Source organism: Stenella coeruleoalba, assembly GCF_951394435.1.
Source record: "Stenella coeruleoalba genome assembly, chromosome: 14".
Lineage (NCBI taxonomy): Eukaryota > Metazoa > Chordata > Mammalia > Artiodactyla > Delphinidae > Stenella > Stenella coeruleoalba.
In genome coordinates, this window is record NC_137160.1 from 54,950,160 (window position 1) to 54,970,424 (window position 20,265).

Here is a 20,265-nt window from a genome sequence, read left to right on the forward strand (position 1 = left end):
CTCGGCTTCGCTTATGCGACCACACGAGGGCACCACCACCACTTATGTTCCTGTGACCTCATCCTCAACTCCGCAGGCCGGCGAACCCTCTACCTTGGTGGACTCCGGGAACCCTCCCCACGTCCACTCCATGTGGGACTCGGATCTGAGCAGGCTCCCGGTGGGTTTCACCTCCAGCTCTGAGTCGCTCTTAGGACACACCGCCGGGGTGTAGGGGCTGCGAACACAGGACAAAGAAATGTGGTAACTTAACAAGTCAGGAACCTCATTCTTGCCAAGCTCAAGAGATGAAAAGAAATATAAGTTTGAATATATCAATTTCACCCGCAGATATAAAGGCTACCTTTCCACTTGAGCTCTTTAATAATAATAAAAACAATGCCAACTAGCATTTATTGTGGACTTCCCGGGTCCTCAATAATATGTATTATCCCACTTGATTCTCACAAGAAATCAATGAGAAAGGTAATTTATAGCAGAGAAAATGCATGGCAAGATGGGTTAACATAATACAGAGAGAAACTGGATTTGAACACAAAGTGTGACTGCACGTTTCTTCACAGTATTAACCACAGTTACAGTTAGTAGTTGACACGAAAAAGAATTGTAGAGGGTCAAATTCTATGCTGATGATACAGGTCTACACTGGCCAACTCTGAGAATAAGTCAGATCAAGTTTAGGAACAAAATAATTATTGAGGGGAAAGGTCTATATTTATGTTAAAAGCACACATTCAGTTCCTCTTCTGTGTGAGAGACGTGGAAATATCATCAAGTCGAATAACAGAAAAGCTATCAGTATATCCTTCCTTTAAGAAATGGAGAAATTTCAAGAACACTTACGTGTCTAAGGGGGACCAGTCCCCATCAGATAAGGGGTAGTGGTCTCCAGAATGGAAAAGCAGCGGCTCCTTGTACTCGTCCTCCTTTAAGGAAGCATTTGAAGATCCTCTGTGAAGGGGTGGGGGGGTGGGGGTGGGGACAGAGACAAAACAATGACATCTATGTCAGCTTCAAAATATCCCCCAATTCTCACTGACACACTGTTCTAAGTCATACAAATGAAGAAAGTCAAATGATTAATAACTAACTCTCTTAAAAGGAAAATATGAAGGAGAAGAGGGTTCACTGTTGCTACACACCGGACACCACTGCAATCACCATTTAAACATGGGATAAACAGGAGGAACAGAAAAGAAGGTGGGATTAAAAACTCCTTTTTACATCTGTTAGGGGTGTCTGATTCACAGCCTACCAGAAGGAAACTAAGGCTTTACATATATTGCGTCCAATTCTTACAAATCTGAAGTAGTAAAGTCTTATTTTAGGTATTAGGTAATCAAGGATCTACGGGAGTTTAGTAATTGGCCCAAAGTAAAAAAGCTCCCAAGTAGTTGGATTCCCAACAACAAACCCTTGTTCTTTTCCACTACACTCTCCTGCACATCACAGAAAATGTAAGCAAGCAAACAACTGAAGACAAGAGCTATGGCTCAAAACTACCCGAAAGACTCTTAAAAACCCAGAACTTATTTTCTTCTTGGTTGGGCCCAAGCATTACTTGAGAACTTTCTCTTAGAATCTACGTGATGTAGGGATGCGAGGAAGATGACACCAAAGCATGATAAATGCTTCCAAAATTCATTCACAGACCTTGGATCTGTAGGAGACTTAACTAATGCTAGTAAGGTTTTAATTAATTTACCCTTTGTTTTTCTTGAATTTGCAAAATTAATATAACTACCTTGCCATATAACCTTGAAAACACCCCTCAGAAGCACTGTGGGCCCCAGTTTTTCATCTTTAAGTTGGAAATTTTTGTCTTGTCCCATTTGATAAGAGTCGATGTGAGATTTATGTGGTGTGTCGTGGTGAAAGCCCTGAAAAGTATACAGAAAAGTAGGAAAAAAACTCTGAAAAGTGTAAAACACTATATAAAGCAAATTTAAGAGCTTCTTACAGAAAATTCAGTGTTCTACCAGGACAGATATAAGATGTGAAATGATGAGACGGTCTATCGCTTAATCTGCTAGACTAAAAATAGGGATAGAAACCATTTTATTAATTTGTATTATCTCTTTCCTCTCTTTACACCTTAATTTAACATGCTCTGATTTACCACTAACTCTGACACGTAACTATTTTTCCAAGTAGCTGCATTTCCTAATTTAAGGTCTACCTAACCCTAATCTTCTTTCTCTCAGAAGGCTCTCTCAGATTAAGCTCTGGCATACCACCTCATTCAAGGGGAAAGATACATATACTTGAAAAAGGCTGAAATCCAGGTAAAAATATTCCATATCTTAAAAGAGAAAATTCAAATGGTATAGAAGCAAAAAGGGAAAACTGGATGCTACGAACAGTCCTTATTTGCCAAATCTGAAAGGATAGTACAGCTTGGCCCACTACTATTCATACATTTGAAAGTGGTTTGAAAAGAGCAACGTAAATGCCATAAAAAATATTTTATTACACATATTTTGTTTTGGGAACGTATTTCACCACAGTATATAAGGTAAGCCAAGAAGAATATAGCAAAGCAAACTGGATTTAATAAAATATTGAAAAAGAGAGAGACAGAGAGACCAGGCACCATTTAAGAATTTACAAGCCTAGGAAGGCAGGACATGGTCTTCTCTGGGCGGATCTGGACAAAAATAGAGCCCATTAGCTTAGACCCATCAGAGTGATAGAAAAGGCTGCTGATGCTGAGGTTCCTTTCAGTCCTGTGATTCACTGAAAACCTGCCAAGCACGTTCAAAACGGCACACATGGCTGAGGACAGGCAGCCAGCGAGGCCAAGCACGACGGGGTCACTTTAAGTATGTGACACGAGGATGTAATAAGGGAGAGTATAGATTAGAACGTGGAGAAATAGTATGAACACTGACTCTATTTACGTTGAAACACAGGACAAATAGCTGCATTAACGGTGAACAGCAGAGGATCCGTGGCCGAGCAGATGGTCTAAGGCTGGGTCAGGGTGGTTGGCGGAGGTTCAGCTGAAGTTCGTGAGAAGTGTGTCTAGAGCACTTCAGCCTTCACAGACGCCCCAGCACCGCGACTCCAAGCTCAGCTTCATTTTTTAAAACGATTATTTTTCTCATTCAAAAGCCAGAAATTACATGATGTATACAACTATCAAAATTCACTGAACTGAACACTTAGATCCATGAATATTATTGTATGTAAGTTATACCTCAGTTTTTAAAGAACGGGGACAAAAACCAAGACAAAGTCAAAATCCGGAGCCTGAATTATTTACGTGGGATAAATCAGAAGGACTAGATAAGTTTTAGTCCACATAGCTGGCGGCAAGTACGTAAGAGATAAAGCGGGCTGCTAACTACCGCGGCCAAAGTTCACCACCGTCAACACAGCACAGCGCTGACCCTCACCCTCAGTGTCCGATCAATCGATCTCACTGTGACTAATGATCCAAGTTTGCTTTAGGATACAGGACTCTTCCCACAAAAGATACCTCACGACAGGGCAGAAGAGAGCTGGGCAACGTGTCTCCTGGATCAGAACGATGGGGAGGGGAACACGCGGTCCCAGGCCCCTGCCACTCGGCCCCCAGATCTAACTCTCCAAGTGTGTCCGCTCTGGTGGATTAGAAGTAGAGATTCCTTTCTGACGGCATAGTTGTACCCCTCCATTGCGGTGACTGCATTTCCAGCGGCTGAGTGTTTTAAATGTTTGCACTCAAGACTGTGATATAGCATCATCCCACGTGAAAAGTCTCCTCCTTCCCAGAGGCTACAAGTGCCCAGGTGCACTGTTTTTAATACATATACACTTGTACATCCATCCACCCGTCCTCTGGAATGACGGACAAGGCTTCCACGCTATACTCAAGCCAGAAGCCCACCTTCAGGAGGGGAGACCCATCAGGCACAGCTCCCACAAAGCCCTGTGCAGGTTAGACCTCTCCAGCTCCCACAAAGGGGTCTCCTCTGGCTACACAACACCAACCTGCTTCCAAGAGTAATTTCATCTTTCTGCTGCCTCCTTCAAGGAGCCTAAATTAACCTTAATTCTATTATCAATGACATTCTTGAAAAGTAAGGAGTTTAAATAGAATGTTATTTATCAAGTTTAGGTAACTTCTCTGAAAACAAAATTTCTTTCCTACCCAGTAGGGGCTGAGGAGGGGAAGGTATTTAAAAGCTACAAATTCCCCAAATCCCCATAATCTGTGGATCTCATAACTGCAAAAGCAGTTGATTTCCTAATCTTTTTCTCTCAGATTCTTTAATGTGCTCTTTAACATGCTGTTAATACTTTTGACCCTGAATATCTTCCTCCAAATTTCCGATTTTAGAATCTGGATGCTGAGCGGGAAGGGGTCTGTCAAGCCATGCAGTTCAGTCCTCGGATTTCACAGACTAAGAAACGAAGGCCAGAGTGACCACAATCGGACGTGTAACGGCCCCGTCCTCTCCCTTATCAGCTCAGCGTGAATTTCAGGCCGACACCTGCACGACCGTTACATTTTGTCTTGCATTTGTCGCTGCGGACCAGACCAGCACTCCTACAGATTGGGTTGATAGAGCCTTTCGTACAATCTGGAAAAGGAAGGCAGGCACTAATACTTCTGCAGTGCATTCACTTACAAAATTCCTTTAGAACAATGACTTGTGCACTTAGCACGTGACTCTGCATGTTTTAGAAATGTTTCACCTTCCTAAATTGAAGCTGCGGGTTGTTTAGGAGTTCTAAGCGTTGCTCTTATTATATATAACAAAGGACACGTGTCAACAGCCCTTTATAGAGGCAAAACGTTACTTCAGCGTCTTTTCTGGTAGATCCTGGAAGTTTTAGTTAGCAAAAATATTTTCAGGAATTAAGGTGCCTAAGGGAGTATTACAGTGCTATCCCAAATAAAATTTCCAGGTGCGTGTATTTCAAGTTTTTCTCAAAAGAACATGTTTCCTGCCTACCTACACATTATAAATAAGCCAAAACTTTTAAAGGAACTGTTTACATTCTCCTTGTAGTTCACCGTTTTGTTCTGTTTTCTTTTGGGGGGGGTAGTGCCCCACAGCATGTGGGGTCTCAGTTCCCCGACCAGGGACCCAACCCTGCCCCCTGCAGTGGACGCGCGGAGTCCTAACCACTGGACCGCCAGGGGAGTCCCTACACTCTTCTTAATAGCACTGAAATCAAGGAATGGAAGATCTGAAAGGGTCTCTTAGTTTGTATTCCTCGGAAGCAAAGGAGAAAGAACCCTTAAAAAATTGAAAGCAGGAAGAAAAGGATGGGAAGAGTGCCTTTTTAAGAAATTGTGGGACTTCCCTGGTGGCGCAGTGGTTAAGAATCTGCCTGCCAATGCAGGGGACACGGGTTCGAGCCCTGGTCCGTGAGGCTCCCACATGCTGCGGAGCAACTAAGCCCACGCGCCACGGCTGCTGAACCTGTGCTCTAGAGCCTGCGAGCCACAACTACTGAAGCCCGCGCGTCTACAGCCCGTGCTCTGTAACGAGAAGCCACCACAATGAGAAGCTTGCGCACCACAACGAAGAGTAGCCCCTGCTCGCCTCCAACTGGAGAAAGCCCGAGCGCGGCAACAAAGACCCAATGAGGCCATAAATGAATGAATAAGAAAAAAACATATATTAAAAAAAAAGAAACTGTGGAACTTTTCTTTATTAGCTTAAAATTCTTTTGGGAATCAGTGATATAAAAGTAGAGTTCAGAACTTTTAAAATTAAGCTCTTCCCACCTAGTGTTTTGATTCTGAAAAAAAAAAGGCACACAAATTTGTTATTGCAGACTAAAGTTTTGTATGTACAAATGGTTTACACTGCTCTGCAGAGTCTAAAGTACTGTCCCACTATGGCCTCCTGTTGTCTGGTTCTAACAAGAATTCTGCCTTCGATCAGAACAGAAACCCAGGTCTCATACGTTCATTGCGGGGGGGAGTGAATCACCATGTGACAGCTGATGAGTAGGAAAGAATTTCACGTATGAAAGATTATTATTAAATGTAGGAATCTGTTCTGGGATTTACAATCCAGATTTTAAAATTTTAGAAAACAAGTTAACAGTTTTGCCAAAAAGGGATTATTCTACTACCTTATTCACTAACAGCATAATTATAACAACAACATATTAGTAAGTTTTTTTCTTGACTTGACTATTTAAAATAAAAGCTTGGTAAATAAAACACTAGACGTCAAGGTAGAGTGTATGCTTGGTGTACATTTGGTTACCTCCCCTCTTCTCCATGATGAAGAGAACCTGAACAGCAGTAACCTTCCCAGCAAGGGGGGCACGATCTCTCCTTCCAGCAGCCGAGGTGCGAGCATACAGTGACAGCGTCGACCTCATAAGGCCACCCTCCCTGCACCCCAATTCAATCAGGGTGTGGACATTCAGGATCACTTGTCCAGCAGTCACCAAGGGAAAGAACCACCCTGCTGCCACACCCATGGTCCGTCCAGCGCCGCGGCCGCCACCCAGCGGAACGGGGGAAGAGAGTCTTATGAAAGTCGAGTACTGAATGAAAAAGTACATAGGTTACCCCAAACTGTTACGTTTTAAACCCCAGACAGCACTGACTTGAAAACTGTCATCTATTTTGAGTTCTTCTACTGAGCTGGTAAATAACAGTGATCAAGATTTCTCACTTCAAAACAAAAACAAAACCCTCCTTCCCCCTCAGCTTACTAGGATGTTGATGATAAACTCAAAACCACCACCTTGAACTCAGGGACAGACAGACAGAGCACCAACAGCAGGGTAGGGAAACACCCCCGGCGTCCCATCTGCCCGCCAGGCACTAGGTTCAGATCTTCTATGTGACGTATGATTTCCTTGGCTTTTGGAAACTTACTGGGTAAAATGAGACACGATGCCAGTCGGCTTCAAGCGATATTTTAGTGCCACGGCAAGGTGTCTGACAGCACATTTTGTACAGTTGCAGAAAGGAAAAAAGAAAATGCCTCTCCCACTTATTCCACGATCAACTGCCAACAGGGGAAAAACAAGTCCAAACCTCAGACTGCAGACCCAGGGGAGAAGCACCAGCACCGGCTGCAGCCGAGCTCCGCCCACAGCACATGCGCAAGGAGACCCCCCCCACCCCCAGCCTACCTTGCCGACTGGGCCGCCTCGTCATCGTCCGAGCTCAGCCCCACACCCACGGCGTCTTCTGCAGCAGGGGAAGCGGCCTGCTCGTCCTTCTTACTGTCCTGTTTGCATTTCTTCCTCCTTCGTTTTTTCTTTTTCACAGAACTGGGGGTGAAAACTGTCTCTGTTTCCAGAACGTGGGAGACGTCTGAACTCTGTGATGGTCTTTCACTTCCACCTGGTTTCACCAAAGGGGGGTCAATATCTGTAAAGAACTGATCTTCAGTAGGGATGGGTGAGGTGGCGAGGTAAGCAGGAAGCTCTTCCTTCAAGAGAATACGGAGAAAGAAAAGTTGTCAGTGACCAACAGTACATCAAAACCACCACCATTTTTGGTGGATCTAAATTTCACAGCGGTAGAAAGAATACCTACCTAGTTCCCAAAGGTAAGAATGTGTCACACTGAGCTCAGGCACTGCCCACCCTACCTAGATAGGCCTCCACCCCCCTGCAGGGCTTAGCGTCAGCTCATGCGGGTCCATGTCGCTGAGCAGTGGAGGAATCGACGTGCCGAGTCAGCACGGAGCACGCGGAAGCTCAGCCAATGCATGTGCTGCAGGGGTGGATGAGCTCGTCCATCGGTGCGAGCACAGTTCAGGGAACGGCGTTGTGGTACACCCACACGAGGGACTACCGTGCAGCTAGTTAAAGGACAAAGTTCCACCCAGAGCTCTGACTTGGCAGGGGTGCTGATGACATACAGTTAAATGACGACAGTGAGAGAAACAAAAGGTCAGTAACTGGAAGTCAGGTGGGTTCGGGTAATGTTTATCCCCCTTTAAACTGTGAGCCCCTGGAGACAGGGACTTTTCTTCATACTCTGTAGCAGAGAGCAGTAATTCCAGGGTTGTTGAATGAATTAAATTTTTTAATTTGTAAAGAAAAGCACATTATACTAAAGAAAATCTGGTCAACTTGGTCATACATGGAATAGGGAAAGAAAAGGCTGGAAAGCTGACACTCTCCAGGTTGACCTTGCTAAGCACAGTTTTAAACGGAATCATGAGAACTGATGTGAGAAGCAAGCAACAGACCCTCAGGAACCTAGTCCTCTCACTGACCGCATCTGCTGATTTATTTGGAGCCTAATCAGTGCGACAGGTTACATCAAAAGTGTTTTACTCTTACGATAACTCGCTTACTGTTTCATTCTGCCTTTTGCCTCTGTCTCTGATGAGGGAAATTTTTCTCTAGGCCAAGTAAATGCAAATAACGTAATATAAAAACAAGTAATTAAGATACTAGGAAGAATATTGGTCTGGTAGGTTCCCCTTCATAAACACTGTTTCTTTGCTGTTTACAGAACAGTACTGACGCAGCTGGCTTCCAGGCTAAAGTAAAAACTGGTAAACAATCTCATTCTGCTATTGTTTATCTTTTCTTTGTGAATTTATGACATCAAACTGGCAGTTCATCTTCAAAACCAAAAAAGTAGCTCCGTCCATGCCCTTAACAACTTGAAGCTTATTGTTTTTGCTGAGATTTTATTCTTTATGATCAAAGATTAACAATGCCTTCTAAGAAGTTGCTTTTTTTTTTTTACTTTTAAAAAAAAATTATTTAGTTTTGGCTGCGTTGGGTCTTTGTCGCTGCACGTGGGCTTTCTCTAGTTGCGGTGCGCGGGCTTCCTCAATGCGGCAGCTTCTCTTGTTGAGGAGCACGGTCTCTAGGCACGCGGGCTTCAGTAGTTGCGGCACGCAGGCTCAGTAGTTGTGGCTCGTGGGCTCTAGAGCGCAGGCTCGGTAGTTGTGGCGCACGGGCTCAGTTGCTCCGCGGCATGTGGGACCTTCCCGGAACAGGGATCGAACCCGTGTCCCCTGCACTGGCAGGCGGATTCTCAACCACTGCGCCCCCAGGGAAGTCCCCTTGTAAGAAGTTTTATAAAGATCCACTTTAAATCAATCAAGAACAGCTCAGGAACATTCACATCAGTGGATACGTGAGGGGGCAAATCGTGCTCTCTTGCTGAAAGAGGCCAAACGTGCAATAATCATTCATAAAGGGCAGAGGCCAATTAATTTAGATCTCTTGAGACTTTAATAAACTAATGCACCTGACTCTTCAAGGTTTGGGATGTAATGTCCCCAGCGAAAACGGCAAAACATGTTTCCCAAATTTAAAGGTCACACGTGTACACACGCAGACACGGCCTGAAGAGATACGCCGTGATTATTCAGGTGGAACTGAGTGTATTCAGGCCAAGGTGTAAACTGTACAGACACCACTTAATCAAGTCACTGGAAGCTCACAAGAGGGGTAAGTGCCAAGGCCTTCAGCACACCCTGCAGCCTGGAACTCGTGCGGGGAAACTTCCTGCCCCTCCAGCTCCTTTCTGACAGCCGAGTTCTTCAACCTAAAACTAAAACTTGTCTAACCAGCAACAATCGTCCACACAGCTCACCATGAAAGCTAAACGTTCTGCTCTGGGATGTGGACCGTGGGCCTGACACAATGTGTGAAGTGGATGTGACCCACCAGGACTTACATACTCCTCTTCGGTCTCCTCCACAAAGAAAGCCTCCCCGTTGTCACCCAATTTCATGTGAAGATCCACTGCATCGCCATTGATTTCTATGTCGATCTACGAGGAGAAACAAAGTGTGACTTGGCGTCAAGAGTCTGTCATTCAGGCTCCACTAAGCCTAGATTCTGGGCTCTCAGGCCAAACGTAGTACTGAGGCTCCCAGGGTGACGGCCCCAGAGAGACCCCACCTCCTGCCCCACGTGCCACCCCTACACCACCGGACTGAAAGTAAACGTTCCATCACCTACTTTCATGACAAATTTTAAAAATATATTTAATTTCTCAAACGTCATAAAATGGGGGAAATGTCATCGTCAACACACACTCGAGCCCCTCTGGAGGTGACAGCGCAGCCAGGCCTCACCGTGCGAGGCTCAGATCAGCAGAAATCTCAGTCACCACAGTCTGCTGACTGCGGAACTGCAGGAGCGGCACATGTTGCACCACCAGCTCTTCCATCCACAGGTCCCCACAGCCGTCCTGCGGTGTCCGCAGGGGGTTGGCTCCAGGATCCTCCTCAGATACTCAAATCCGCTCATGCCCAAGTCCCTTACATATAAAAGGGTGTAGCATTTGCATATAACCTCCACACATCCTCCTGTGTACTTTAGATCATCTCTAGATTACTTATAATACCTAATACAACATAAATGTTATGTAAATACTTGCCAGCATGCAGCAAATTCAAGTTTTGCTTTGGGAATTTCCTGGAAAAATTTTTTTCCACATATTTTTGATCCGAGGTTGGGTGAATCCTTGGATGCAGAACCCATGGATACAGAAGAGCGACTGCACGTACATAAGAGATGCCCATCACGATCAGTAACTCATCACGTCACTTTTTCAAAGTCTGTCGGTGACCAGTCCCAGCACATCTGTTACTCAGCTCAGACACAGGCGGCAGAGCATGTGGTTGTGTTGCCTCCTGGTCTCCCAGAGATAAAGCCAGTTGACATTTTATACAATGGATCATTGAAAGAGGCAACTGGCCGAGATCAGAGAGCAGTAAACAAACAAACAGTACTAGTGCTGGAAGTAAAATCAAACTCAACATCAGCAGTTACAGAAGAAAGAGCCGACCTTGCGAACAGGAGACTCAGGATGGGCTGCCAGAGGAACCTGGAGGTGAGTTTCTACCAGAAAGGAGGAACATGGCTGAGACAAAAGGATGAAGACCCACAGGAAGGGACACAGGCAGAAACCTGCAGGTCGAAGCAACTCCCAGAGATACTTCATGACATGGGAATTTCAAAGGATGAAAAGCTAGAAGCTGATGCAGACTTAGAAAGGAGTAGGACAACTTACCAAGACAAAGAAAAGATGCTTGTTCCATAGCGTGTTACATCAAGAAGGTAAGCCCTGTTCAAACTACTCCTGACGAGTTTTTTACAAAGAAATTTAGTTCTCATTGTTTCTAATGTTTTAAATTGCAGTGCACAAAACACCATTTTACTATTTTTCATTTTCTTATATATTTGTAACTAAGAGTAGGAGTTTTTAAAAGTTTTGACCAAAGCTTACAGAGGTCGTGGAAGAATCCTAATTTCCCTCATCGACTAAGCGTCCTTTTGCAGGGTTTCAGCTTGCCCCTTTTTATGGTCTGTACTACCATGCAAAGTGAGGAATGTTTGTTTTTATACACACACACACACATATATACACATATATATACACATACACATATATATATCAGGTACTACCATATCACTTAAAAATAATGTAACTGCTTATCTGTAAGCTGTGAATAAATACTCTTAAATATTTTACAAAAATAAATACCAACTTTCAAAACTCTTACGGATAACTTGTAAACTCTGGTTTTAGACTGTTCAGGGGATACAAAGATGAACACACAAAGGCATAATATAGACAGAAGTAGAACAGTCCATAACCTCAGTGTCCTTAGCTCTGCATGGCCCTCGTGGTGCGAACAACTGTAGAGTCTGCTGGGTGTGTCCCAAGGAAGACCAACGACCGCTTCTGACCAGAGACTGAGCCCTGGTTCACGTCCAGTCATGGAAGGCAGCTCCATCTTCCCAGGAGCCACGGAATAAGTAACATCATATTAAAAAATATTAGTTGACATATGCTGTCAAGGCTTGTTTTGAAAATTCTACGTATGAATAACATAACCACACTGAAGGGAAGAAGAAGAAAACTAAGTAACTGTGAAAAACGGTATGTTGACTACAGAATTCTAAGTCCGAAGACAAAAAGAACTATAAACAAATATTGTACTGTAGTTAGTAATTTTTTTTTAATCACAGACATGGGTCAGCAATTCTGAAACTACTTTATGTGTATGCTAGTACTGAACAAATACGTGAATATACTGTAGATAATGAGAAGCATGTTTCTCACCGTCAGAGAAAGAAGCTACAAATATGGAGACGAGGAAGAACCCTGTGGCGATCGGCTGGAGAGGGAGGAATCACTGTGAACTCCCGATTTTCAGACGGACGCAGACGCAGGTGTGGGCACGTGTATGTATATACATACATGGACTTTCTAGCTCTGGGGGCTGAGAGGGCCTACACGCGATTATACCTCAGGCTAATGAGCACACCCAGTGACCACGTCTTTGTTTCCAGATACTGTTCTCCAGTAACAGGAACCAAGGCTCCTTGGAGAAATAAAAATAATTCTGGGGCCGAGGCAGGGAAAGTAGAGTCTCCTGGAGTATCTTATGGTGCCAGAGAGTAAGGAAGTGCTCAAAACATGATGGGAGCGTTTCGAAAGGACTCAACTGGAGGGGGCATCCAACAGCCAAATCTGGGACAATCTCAGCAACTACAGAAATAATGACTATAACCCACAGGGCAAAATTAATATCCGTGAGTCCATACTGATCTAATTAAATAACTGAATAATTAAGTAGATAAGAGAAGAAAAGCTCTTTGACAAAGTACAGTTTCAATTAATAATTGGAGCCGGAAGAATGGAAATAGAAAGTCACCATTCGGGAAACACCACAGCAATAGCTGCTGCAAAGTCCACCGTGTAAAAGCTAAAATTCATGGTGGAAGCACGACAAGAAACAGGGTATGCGCACAGTCTCAACGCTTCTTCCCACAGGTAAACTCACAGCCAAGAAACCTCGCAGACACCATTCAGCAAGTGATCAGAGTTAACATCACCAGGAAGGAGACAGCACCAGGGCGGGGCTCCTCAGCGGAGGCACCAGGAAGGGCACACCCCCGCGCGGCGTTATTCTCACCAAAAGGAGAAAACACCAGACAAATTCACACTGGGGGACAATCTACACTGTAACTGTGCTGTACTCTTCAGAAGTCAAGGTTGTATGGAAAGACCTTGACAGAAGTCAAGGTCATATGCCAGAGAAGATAGGGTGAGAGCAACACGGGATCCCGAAACAGAAGATAGTAGTGGAAAAACTGGTGAAATCGTAATAAGGTCTTTTCCTAATGGTTTATACTGATGTTAATTTCTCGGTTCTGATCATTGTAACTATGGTTTTGTGAAACGTGAACATGAGGGGAAGAGGTTGGGTGAAGGATTATGGAAACTTTTAAAACTGCATTTGCAATTTGTCTGTACATCTAAAATTAACATAAGCTAAAAAAATGTGAAAATCATAAAAAACAAAGACTGAGGAACTGTCACGGAGTGGAGGAGACTAAGAAGACAGGACAACGAAACACTCCGTATCTTGATGGTGGTGATGGGTTCATGGGTGCACACACATGTTTAAACTTACCAAATATATCCTTTGAATATGTGCAGTTTATTGTGTGTTAATTATAAAATAAAGCTGTAAAAAAAAAAGGATAACACTATAAAAGGAAATCAGAAAAACAGGCAACTAAGAATTGAATACAAAATAAGTTTAAAATCCTATACTAAAAAATCCCTATGTAATTTCAGAAATGTTAATAAAATGATTATTTTACAAAAAACTCATTTTTCTTCTACTTTTTAAAAGAAAGGGCTGCATGAAGCAGTTTCCATAGGACAAACACTAACCCTAACTCACATCCCAGCCAGCCTTCGTAGCGCTTTCTATTACTGGGAACATTTACTGCTAAAAAAGTTGCGTATGGCATGAACTCCTAACTCTTCTAAAACAACGTACTGCCAGAAATTCCCAGGCTGAAGAAAAACACGCTTTCAGATAAGTGTTTAAGCTTTTTCTTCATAATAAACTAGTTGAAGTCACATAGCATCTCGCATCATCTAAGGTTTCTAAAGCAGCTGTAATAATAGCAGCTTCTTCCACAATCATAGGAAGAATGTTTCTAACTGAAAAAGTTATGTGGGAACAGAAAAAGTAATGAAAAAATTTTTTTTTCTGGACTATAGGCAAGAAGATAGGGAAAAACTAAATTCACTCTGTAATGCCAGATTTCAAGTTTCTCAGGATGACTTAATTACATTTTTTCAACTAGAAGTTAGACATATAAAATAATTTAAATAGCCATGTTCGTTGACTTGCTGTTATATAAAATTTTAAAGTTAAACAGTACAAATGAAATATTTAAAGTTATTTTATCTTTAATAAAAAATAAAAGATTCAAACTAATATCGTCCTTCAAAATTTTCACCTCTGCAGGTTACCCATTTATCTAATGTAGCTGGGAAAACGGAATGACGCTTCTTTAGGATGCAAATTCAAAGTCTGTTTTAAAACTATTTTAGAAAAGTTAACCCTTTGGTTTATATTTATAGCCCGTATTTTTAGGGATCAAATACGACATTTCTTAATACGACTACTTTAGTCTCTTGATTTGACTCTCAACGGAGCTTGGTTCTCTCCAAAAATTAAACCTAATATCAAATTGTGCCAATACGGAGCATACTTAAAGGAATGTGTATGCCATGAGTTCTTTAGGTCGCAAAGGAAAAACACTAAAAATATTCTGAGATGGCACCAAGCTGGAATAAATGCTTCCCGAGGTGACGACTGTAAAGAGGACACTCATTTTGATGTTACTACTTCTGGTAAACTGGTTTCTAAAACACTCATTTCCATATAGTCATACTTCCTACACTGTGCCTTAATCTTGCTCAACATATGTGACAGATGTTGAAACAGAACTGATTTTGAGAAATGCTGGCTGTAGCAGACACTCGTCTTGGCAGGCCATCCTTTGGGTAAGAATGTCTCTGGTCTCCTTTGGGGATCTAGTCTCCTCTATTCCAGGCCATCTATTTCCGGTGCAGCTGCAGAGAGTGGCAGTGGGGCTGCTGCCCAAGCCAGGCCAGTCAATATATTCCACCCCCACCTACGGTGACTAGTTCCCGAGACACGGGACCCCAGGCTGACAGGGCGGCTAACACTGGTCCTTCTGTAGGCAGGAGACGCTGTCTTCCCTCTGGGAAGTCAGTGGAAGTCAGCCTGAAGATACTGGCAGCCATCTTGCATGAGACAGACAGACACAAAAGGAAGCAGAGCTGAGAGGTGAGGGGAGACGGTCCTGTCAACACCTTCAGAGGCTCTAAGTAAAGCCCTGACTCGTTCAAACACCCGCGTACTTTACTTCCACAAGCCAATTTAATTCCTTTTCTGCCTAAGCTAGTGTGAGGTGGATTTCTGTCATCCACAATGGAAACTGTCCTAATACACTGGGTTATTTAACTTTGATAAGTAATTAAATCATCAGTTGTGTTAAATCAACAAAATTAGTATCTAAAAATATCAAGTGCAGGTTTACCTTCTGAAATTCAACTGCTGAGTTATGAAATATACAGGGAGTACTGTGTTCTATCAAACAAGAACATAGCAATGGCAGTGGGAAAATTATTATATTGCATCTTTCTAACCAGAGGTTTTAAGGTGGTTATGATTTCGAGTCCACTTCATAGGTGTCCCCATATTTGAAAACTGGGTTCTTAATTTAAAGTCAATGGACAGCTTTCCCTAATCCAGAATGACCTAAAATAACACCAACAGTTCATCCAAACTGCCAGAGTGTCTCAGGGCAGACATGGTTTTGGTTTTACTGTCACAGGAATGCTACGCTTTGGTTCAAATAGCCGAATTTCCTCCCAAATATATCCTCTGGGTCTCTGGGCTACCAAGGGAAAGCACTTTTCTCTTTTCCTGGGTCTCACTGGATAGACTTCTACTAAAAGTTAAGGGTTTGACAAGATATTGAGCACAATGATTTGCGTAGCCTCATACAGCAACTGTCTACTTTCTTAATTAGAAGCATGCAGAAAGAGAGCTCTTCTCTGCCCAGTCGCATTTACAGATGCACAAATGCTTATATACATCAGCCTGCGGGTTCCAGTTTGAAGGCCAGAAGACTTATCCAATCTGCTGATCAAAAACCCAGATCATAGATGGGAAAGGGGCGGCGGAGTGCGGAAGGCTTGTAAGCCATTTTACAAATAGATCCTGGCACAATTAATGGGACGTTTCAGTGCATAAACAGTTTGTTGCTGATGCTTCCAAAGCAGATACGGTCTAAAGTACTACAGGTTAGTGTTACCAGAAGGAAGAAAAAATTCTGGAGAAGCTAAATTGTGGCTGAACACTGTTTTGCAATGGAAAGTTTCCAACTCACTCAGTACATCACCACTGCTTTTGGTTTCCGAAGTGACTCTGAACAGAGGCCAGACCACACAAGCCCTGCCACCCTGAAACATGGCTCTCCAGTCACTTTCAAAATAACATAAGTTCAATTAAAATAGAGGGAAATTTCTATTTTAAAGAATAAGATCAGGGACTTCCCTGGTGGCCCGGTGGTTAAGAATCCGCCTGCCAATGCAGGGGACACAGGTTCGAGCGCTGGTCTGGGAAGATCCCACATGCCGTGGAGCAACTAAGCCCGTGCGCCAGAACTACTGAGTCTGCGCTCTAGAGCCTGCATGCCACAACTACTGAAACCTGCGCGCCACAACTACTGAAGCCTGCGCACCTAGAGTCTGTGCTCTGCAGTAAGAGAAGCCATCGCAATGAGAAGCCTGCACACTGCAACGAAGAATAGCCCCCGCTCGCTGCAACTAGAGAAAGCGGCGCACAGCACCGAAGGCCCAACGCAGCCAAAAAAAAAAAAAAAAAAAAAGAATAGGATCAGCTATGTTATTAGCTGAAATCTGAAAACAGATGTTTTCAACTTAGGACAATGGTCCTCTAACACATACTTCTGTGCTACAAAACGGTGTGGATTCTTTCACTGCGCTTGAAAATCCTGACAACATCTCCTTATGCTGCTTAAGTAGATACTGTGGGACAGGAGTAGAAAGAAAAATACTACTATGTACCCGCGAAGTTTACTGTTAGCTCAGCTTTTTCTAACATGATTGATATCAGATCAGGTATACTAACAGACTTTCCAAGTGCTCCATAACCTGAAGGAAAGAGGATGTAAAAAAAAACAAAAAAAAACCCAACACAAATACCTCCTTTCTGAAAGAATCTTCCCTGAAATAAATAAAAGCCTGTGGATTTTCATTTCAGTCCGATTTGGGAAAAAGTCCTGGTGTTTACAATAAACTTTAGATTACAAGTAAGATTTTACAGCTTTGTCAAAATAAACGCACAAATTTGGCATTAATGTATTTCATTTAGACACAGGTACTCTTGAGCATGCCTATCCATTCCATTCACAACTGGTCTGAAGGCATTACATTAAATATTTTAAAGTGCTGTAAAAGGTAGAGGAACTTTTTCTAAATACACCTGATTTCCCCATTTACAATTCTAGTTTCTGTTTTGATTTTCTGAGTTGCAACATATAGGATTATTAAGATGATGTTCACCTCTTTTTCCCCCTAGACTTCCTGTAATAGGGCTTTTTGAATTTAGAAGCAACTTCAAAAACAGTACTAAAGACGGACTTCCCATACCGCTGTCTTCAAAAGCATATGGGTTTTCAAAACAGAAACACACACACAGAGGTCCCGAGAGCTCACAGGAACGGTTTACTCTGCCCCACCCCCACCCCCGGCGTCTCATCCTCCTGGAGGACAGGAGGCCCGCACTCACCACTTTCTCTTTGGACCGCAGGACGCCCAGCTTCCCGAAGCGCACGTGGAAGGGCGAGCACTGGTAGGAGCCGTCCTGCTGCCGCACCACCACGACATCGATGCAGCCGGACAGTGTGGCCTGGTTAATGCCCTTGTAGAGCTCCTTCACAGTGACAATCACCTGCCCGGCCAGCTGCCCCACGTAATTCATGGTTTGAGACTATAAAAGACAAGAAAAAAAAGCGGATGAGATGTTAACGCTGAGTTTGTGGGTCTAATGACAGCGACAGAGAAAAGACCGCAGGGCCTAAAACTACATGGCTCGTCCGTACTCCAGACTGTGATTAGCCCTGCACACGCTGGGCCCCTGCGACTCAGGCTGATGCGCCCGCTTCACACTTCCATGTGTCGGCAGCCCCACACCGTCCGTCCGCCTTGCTGCTGACAGGCAGCCCAGCCGGGCATGCAGAAGTCCCCTTTCCCTTTCCAGCATCGCAGATCGGGCCTGCTGCCACTAGGCGTTCCCCACAAAGTTCAGAACCCACAGAGACCCCCAAAGAGCCCCGACTGCCACACGGCCCTCCTGCCCAAGACAACTGGGGACCTGGGGAAAGTGCATCCACTCCGACCAAGCAGCTAAGCAGAGAAGTGACTGAAGATCACCCCATCACCCCCAAGAGGAACCTGAAATCACGCAGCTCCTGTTGGAAGGTAAGTGAGAGATGGGTTTTCTACGGAATTAATCGACTATGGTTCAGAGACACGCTAGATTAACAAACAAACTGGTGAGCTAGGCCGGGTCTAACTAATTTATAACAGTACTTTGAAGGAAAATCCCTTCAGTGCTTCAACACAACTCACTAGAACATATATTCACGTCCCACAAAGTTCAAAGCACAGAAAAGGGTTTTAATCTTGGACCTTAACTGCAATGCACTATTCAAATCAGGGTCACCAGACTGTAAAGGGTCCTCCAGAAAGGGTCAAAAAGGCGGCAAGGGTACCCAACCGGGGCGCAGGGCCACCACACGTTTCATCTGGCCACAGGATGGGGGGCTGTGCCCCCAACTCTTCATTCGTTAGGAAAAAATAGCCACACTTTAGTCGTAGGGCTGTCAAATTTATCCATACGACCACAGTTCTCTCATTAGACACTGGCTCTCCTGGCAGAGTGTTAAAGCACAACTGAGCACAACTCATTCTCCTGAGGACAGGAGGGATGCAGATGGAACCAGAGACCCCCCACAGCTCTGCTCATCCGGAAGCCGACTTCCACCCAACCAGAGACCCGACAGCCTATTCTGCAGGGTATTCACCATAAGCACGGCTGTCTTTCTAAACCCAGATCAAAAGCCTTTGAGCTACCTGGAGTTCAAAGTTACATGCTCAGAAAAGTCCCTAGAGGGCACATTCTACGCTGTCAGTTAAGTCCAAAGCTGAACTAGAAGAATGCCATCCACGGGACAACCCAGGGACCTGCCAGCACCCCTGCTGCAGAAAAACCCACTGCTCTTCACAGGAGAGCCAGCACCCACGGGCAGTGCCCGGATTTCCTGCTCTTATACCCAGTAATCAAGGCCCATCAGTTTAATGCCATGGAGCAGAGCCACAATAACTTTACCCTGGAAAACGTTTTGAATATTTTAAAGCTAATGCTACCAAGGCTCCAAAACGCACTTACAGACGGAGCTGGCTTTGAGGATGTAAACCAGCTGCAAAACGTACCAATAAACAGCAGGATACAGCGGCAGGCGTCCTTTATGAGGCAAATTCTAAAACAGCTACAAGCTGGTATGATTTCAGGTCTACAATAACTGATTTGAACTCTATAGTAAGGCCAAATTAAGCACGTATCAAGCGCGCAATAATGATTTCTTAAATATTCATGGGATGAATGGTCAAACGAACCATCAACAAAAGAGAATAAAAAAGAAACGTGCAGGAGTGTTTTATCAGAATATTCGCATTACATCTCATATTCTAAAAATTAACCTTGTATTGTGATAATTGTGGATTCACATACATGTAGTTGTAACTAATAATACAAAGAGATCCCACGTATACTTTACCCAGTTTCCCCCAATGGTAACATCTGGCAAAATTCTAGTGCAGTAGCTCAATTGGGTATCAACCCTGATTCAGTTAAGATTCAGAACATTTCCATCGTCACAAAGACCTGTCCTATTGGCCTTTTATAGTCACACACACACCTACTTGCCTTCTGTCTGCCCTCCCCCCTTAATCCCTGGCAACCACTAATCTGTTCTTCATTTCTGAGATTTTTGCCATTTTTAAGGAGGTTATACAGATGGAATCACACAGTATCTAGCCTTTTGGGACTGCCTTTTCCCACTCATATTTCTATGGAGATTCATCCAGGTTGGTGCATGTATCAACAGTTTGTTCCCCTTTATTGATGCCTAGTAGTTCATGGTGTGGATACACCATAGTTTAACCATTCACTTGTGAGGAACAGTTGAGCTATTTCAGATGTTTTGGCTATCACAAAGAAAACTGCGATAAGCATTCACGTACAGGTTTTTGTGTGAAAATAAGTTTTCAGTTGACTAGGGTAAAATGCCCAGGAATGTGACTGCTGGGCTGAATGGGAATCGCATGCTTAGTTTTTAAAGACACTGCCACCAGAGTTGCTGTACCATTCTCCACTCCGGCCA

General features: G+C 43.8%; 1 protein-coding gene across 1 annotated transcript in view; it reads right to left on the bottom strand.

Annotated features, from left to right (window-relative positions):
• The window catches only part of LPIN2 (lipin 2), a 40,429-nt gene extending 22,619 nt beyond the window's left edge, over positions 1–17,810 (bottom strand). Inside the window, 6 exon segments of the mRNA XM_079942374.1 lie at positions 40–90; positions 92–217; positions 844–951; positions 7,099–7,400; positions 9,620–9,715; positions 17,610–17,810. Coding sequence (XP_079798500.1) covers positions 40–90; positions 92–217; positions 844–951; positions 7,099–7,400; positions 9,620–9,715; positions 17,610–17,801 — 875 coding nt within the window. The 5' untranslated portion in view covers positions 17,802–17,810.
• Positions 17,811–20,265: the final 2,455 nt, after the last annotated feature.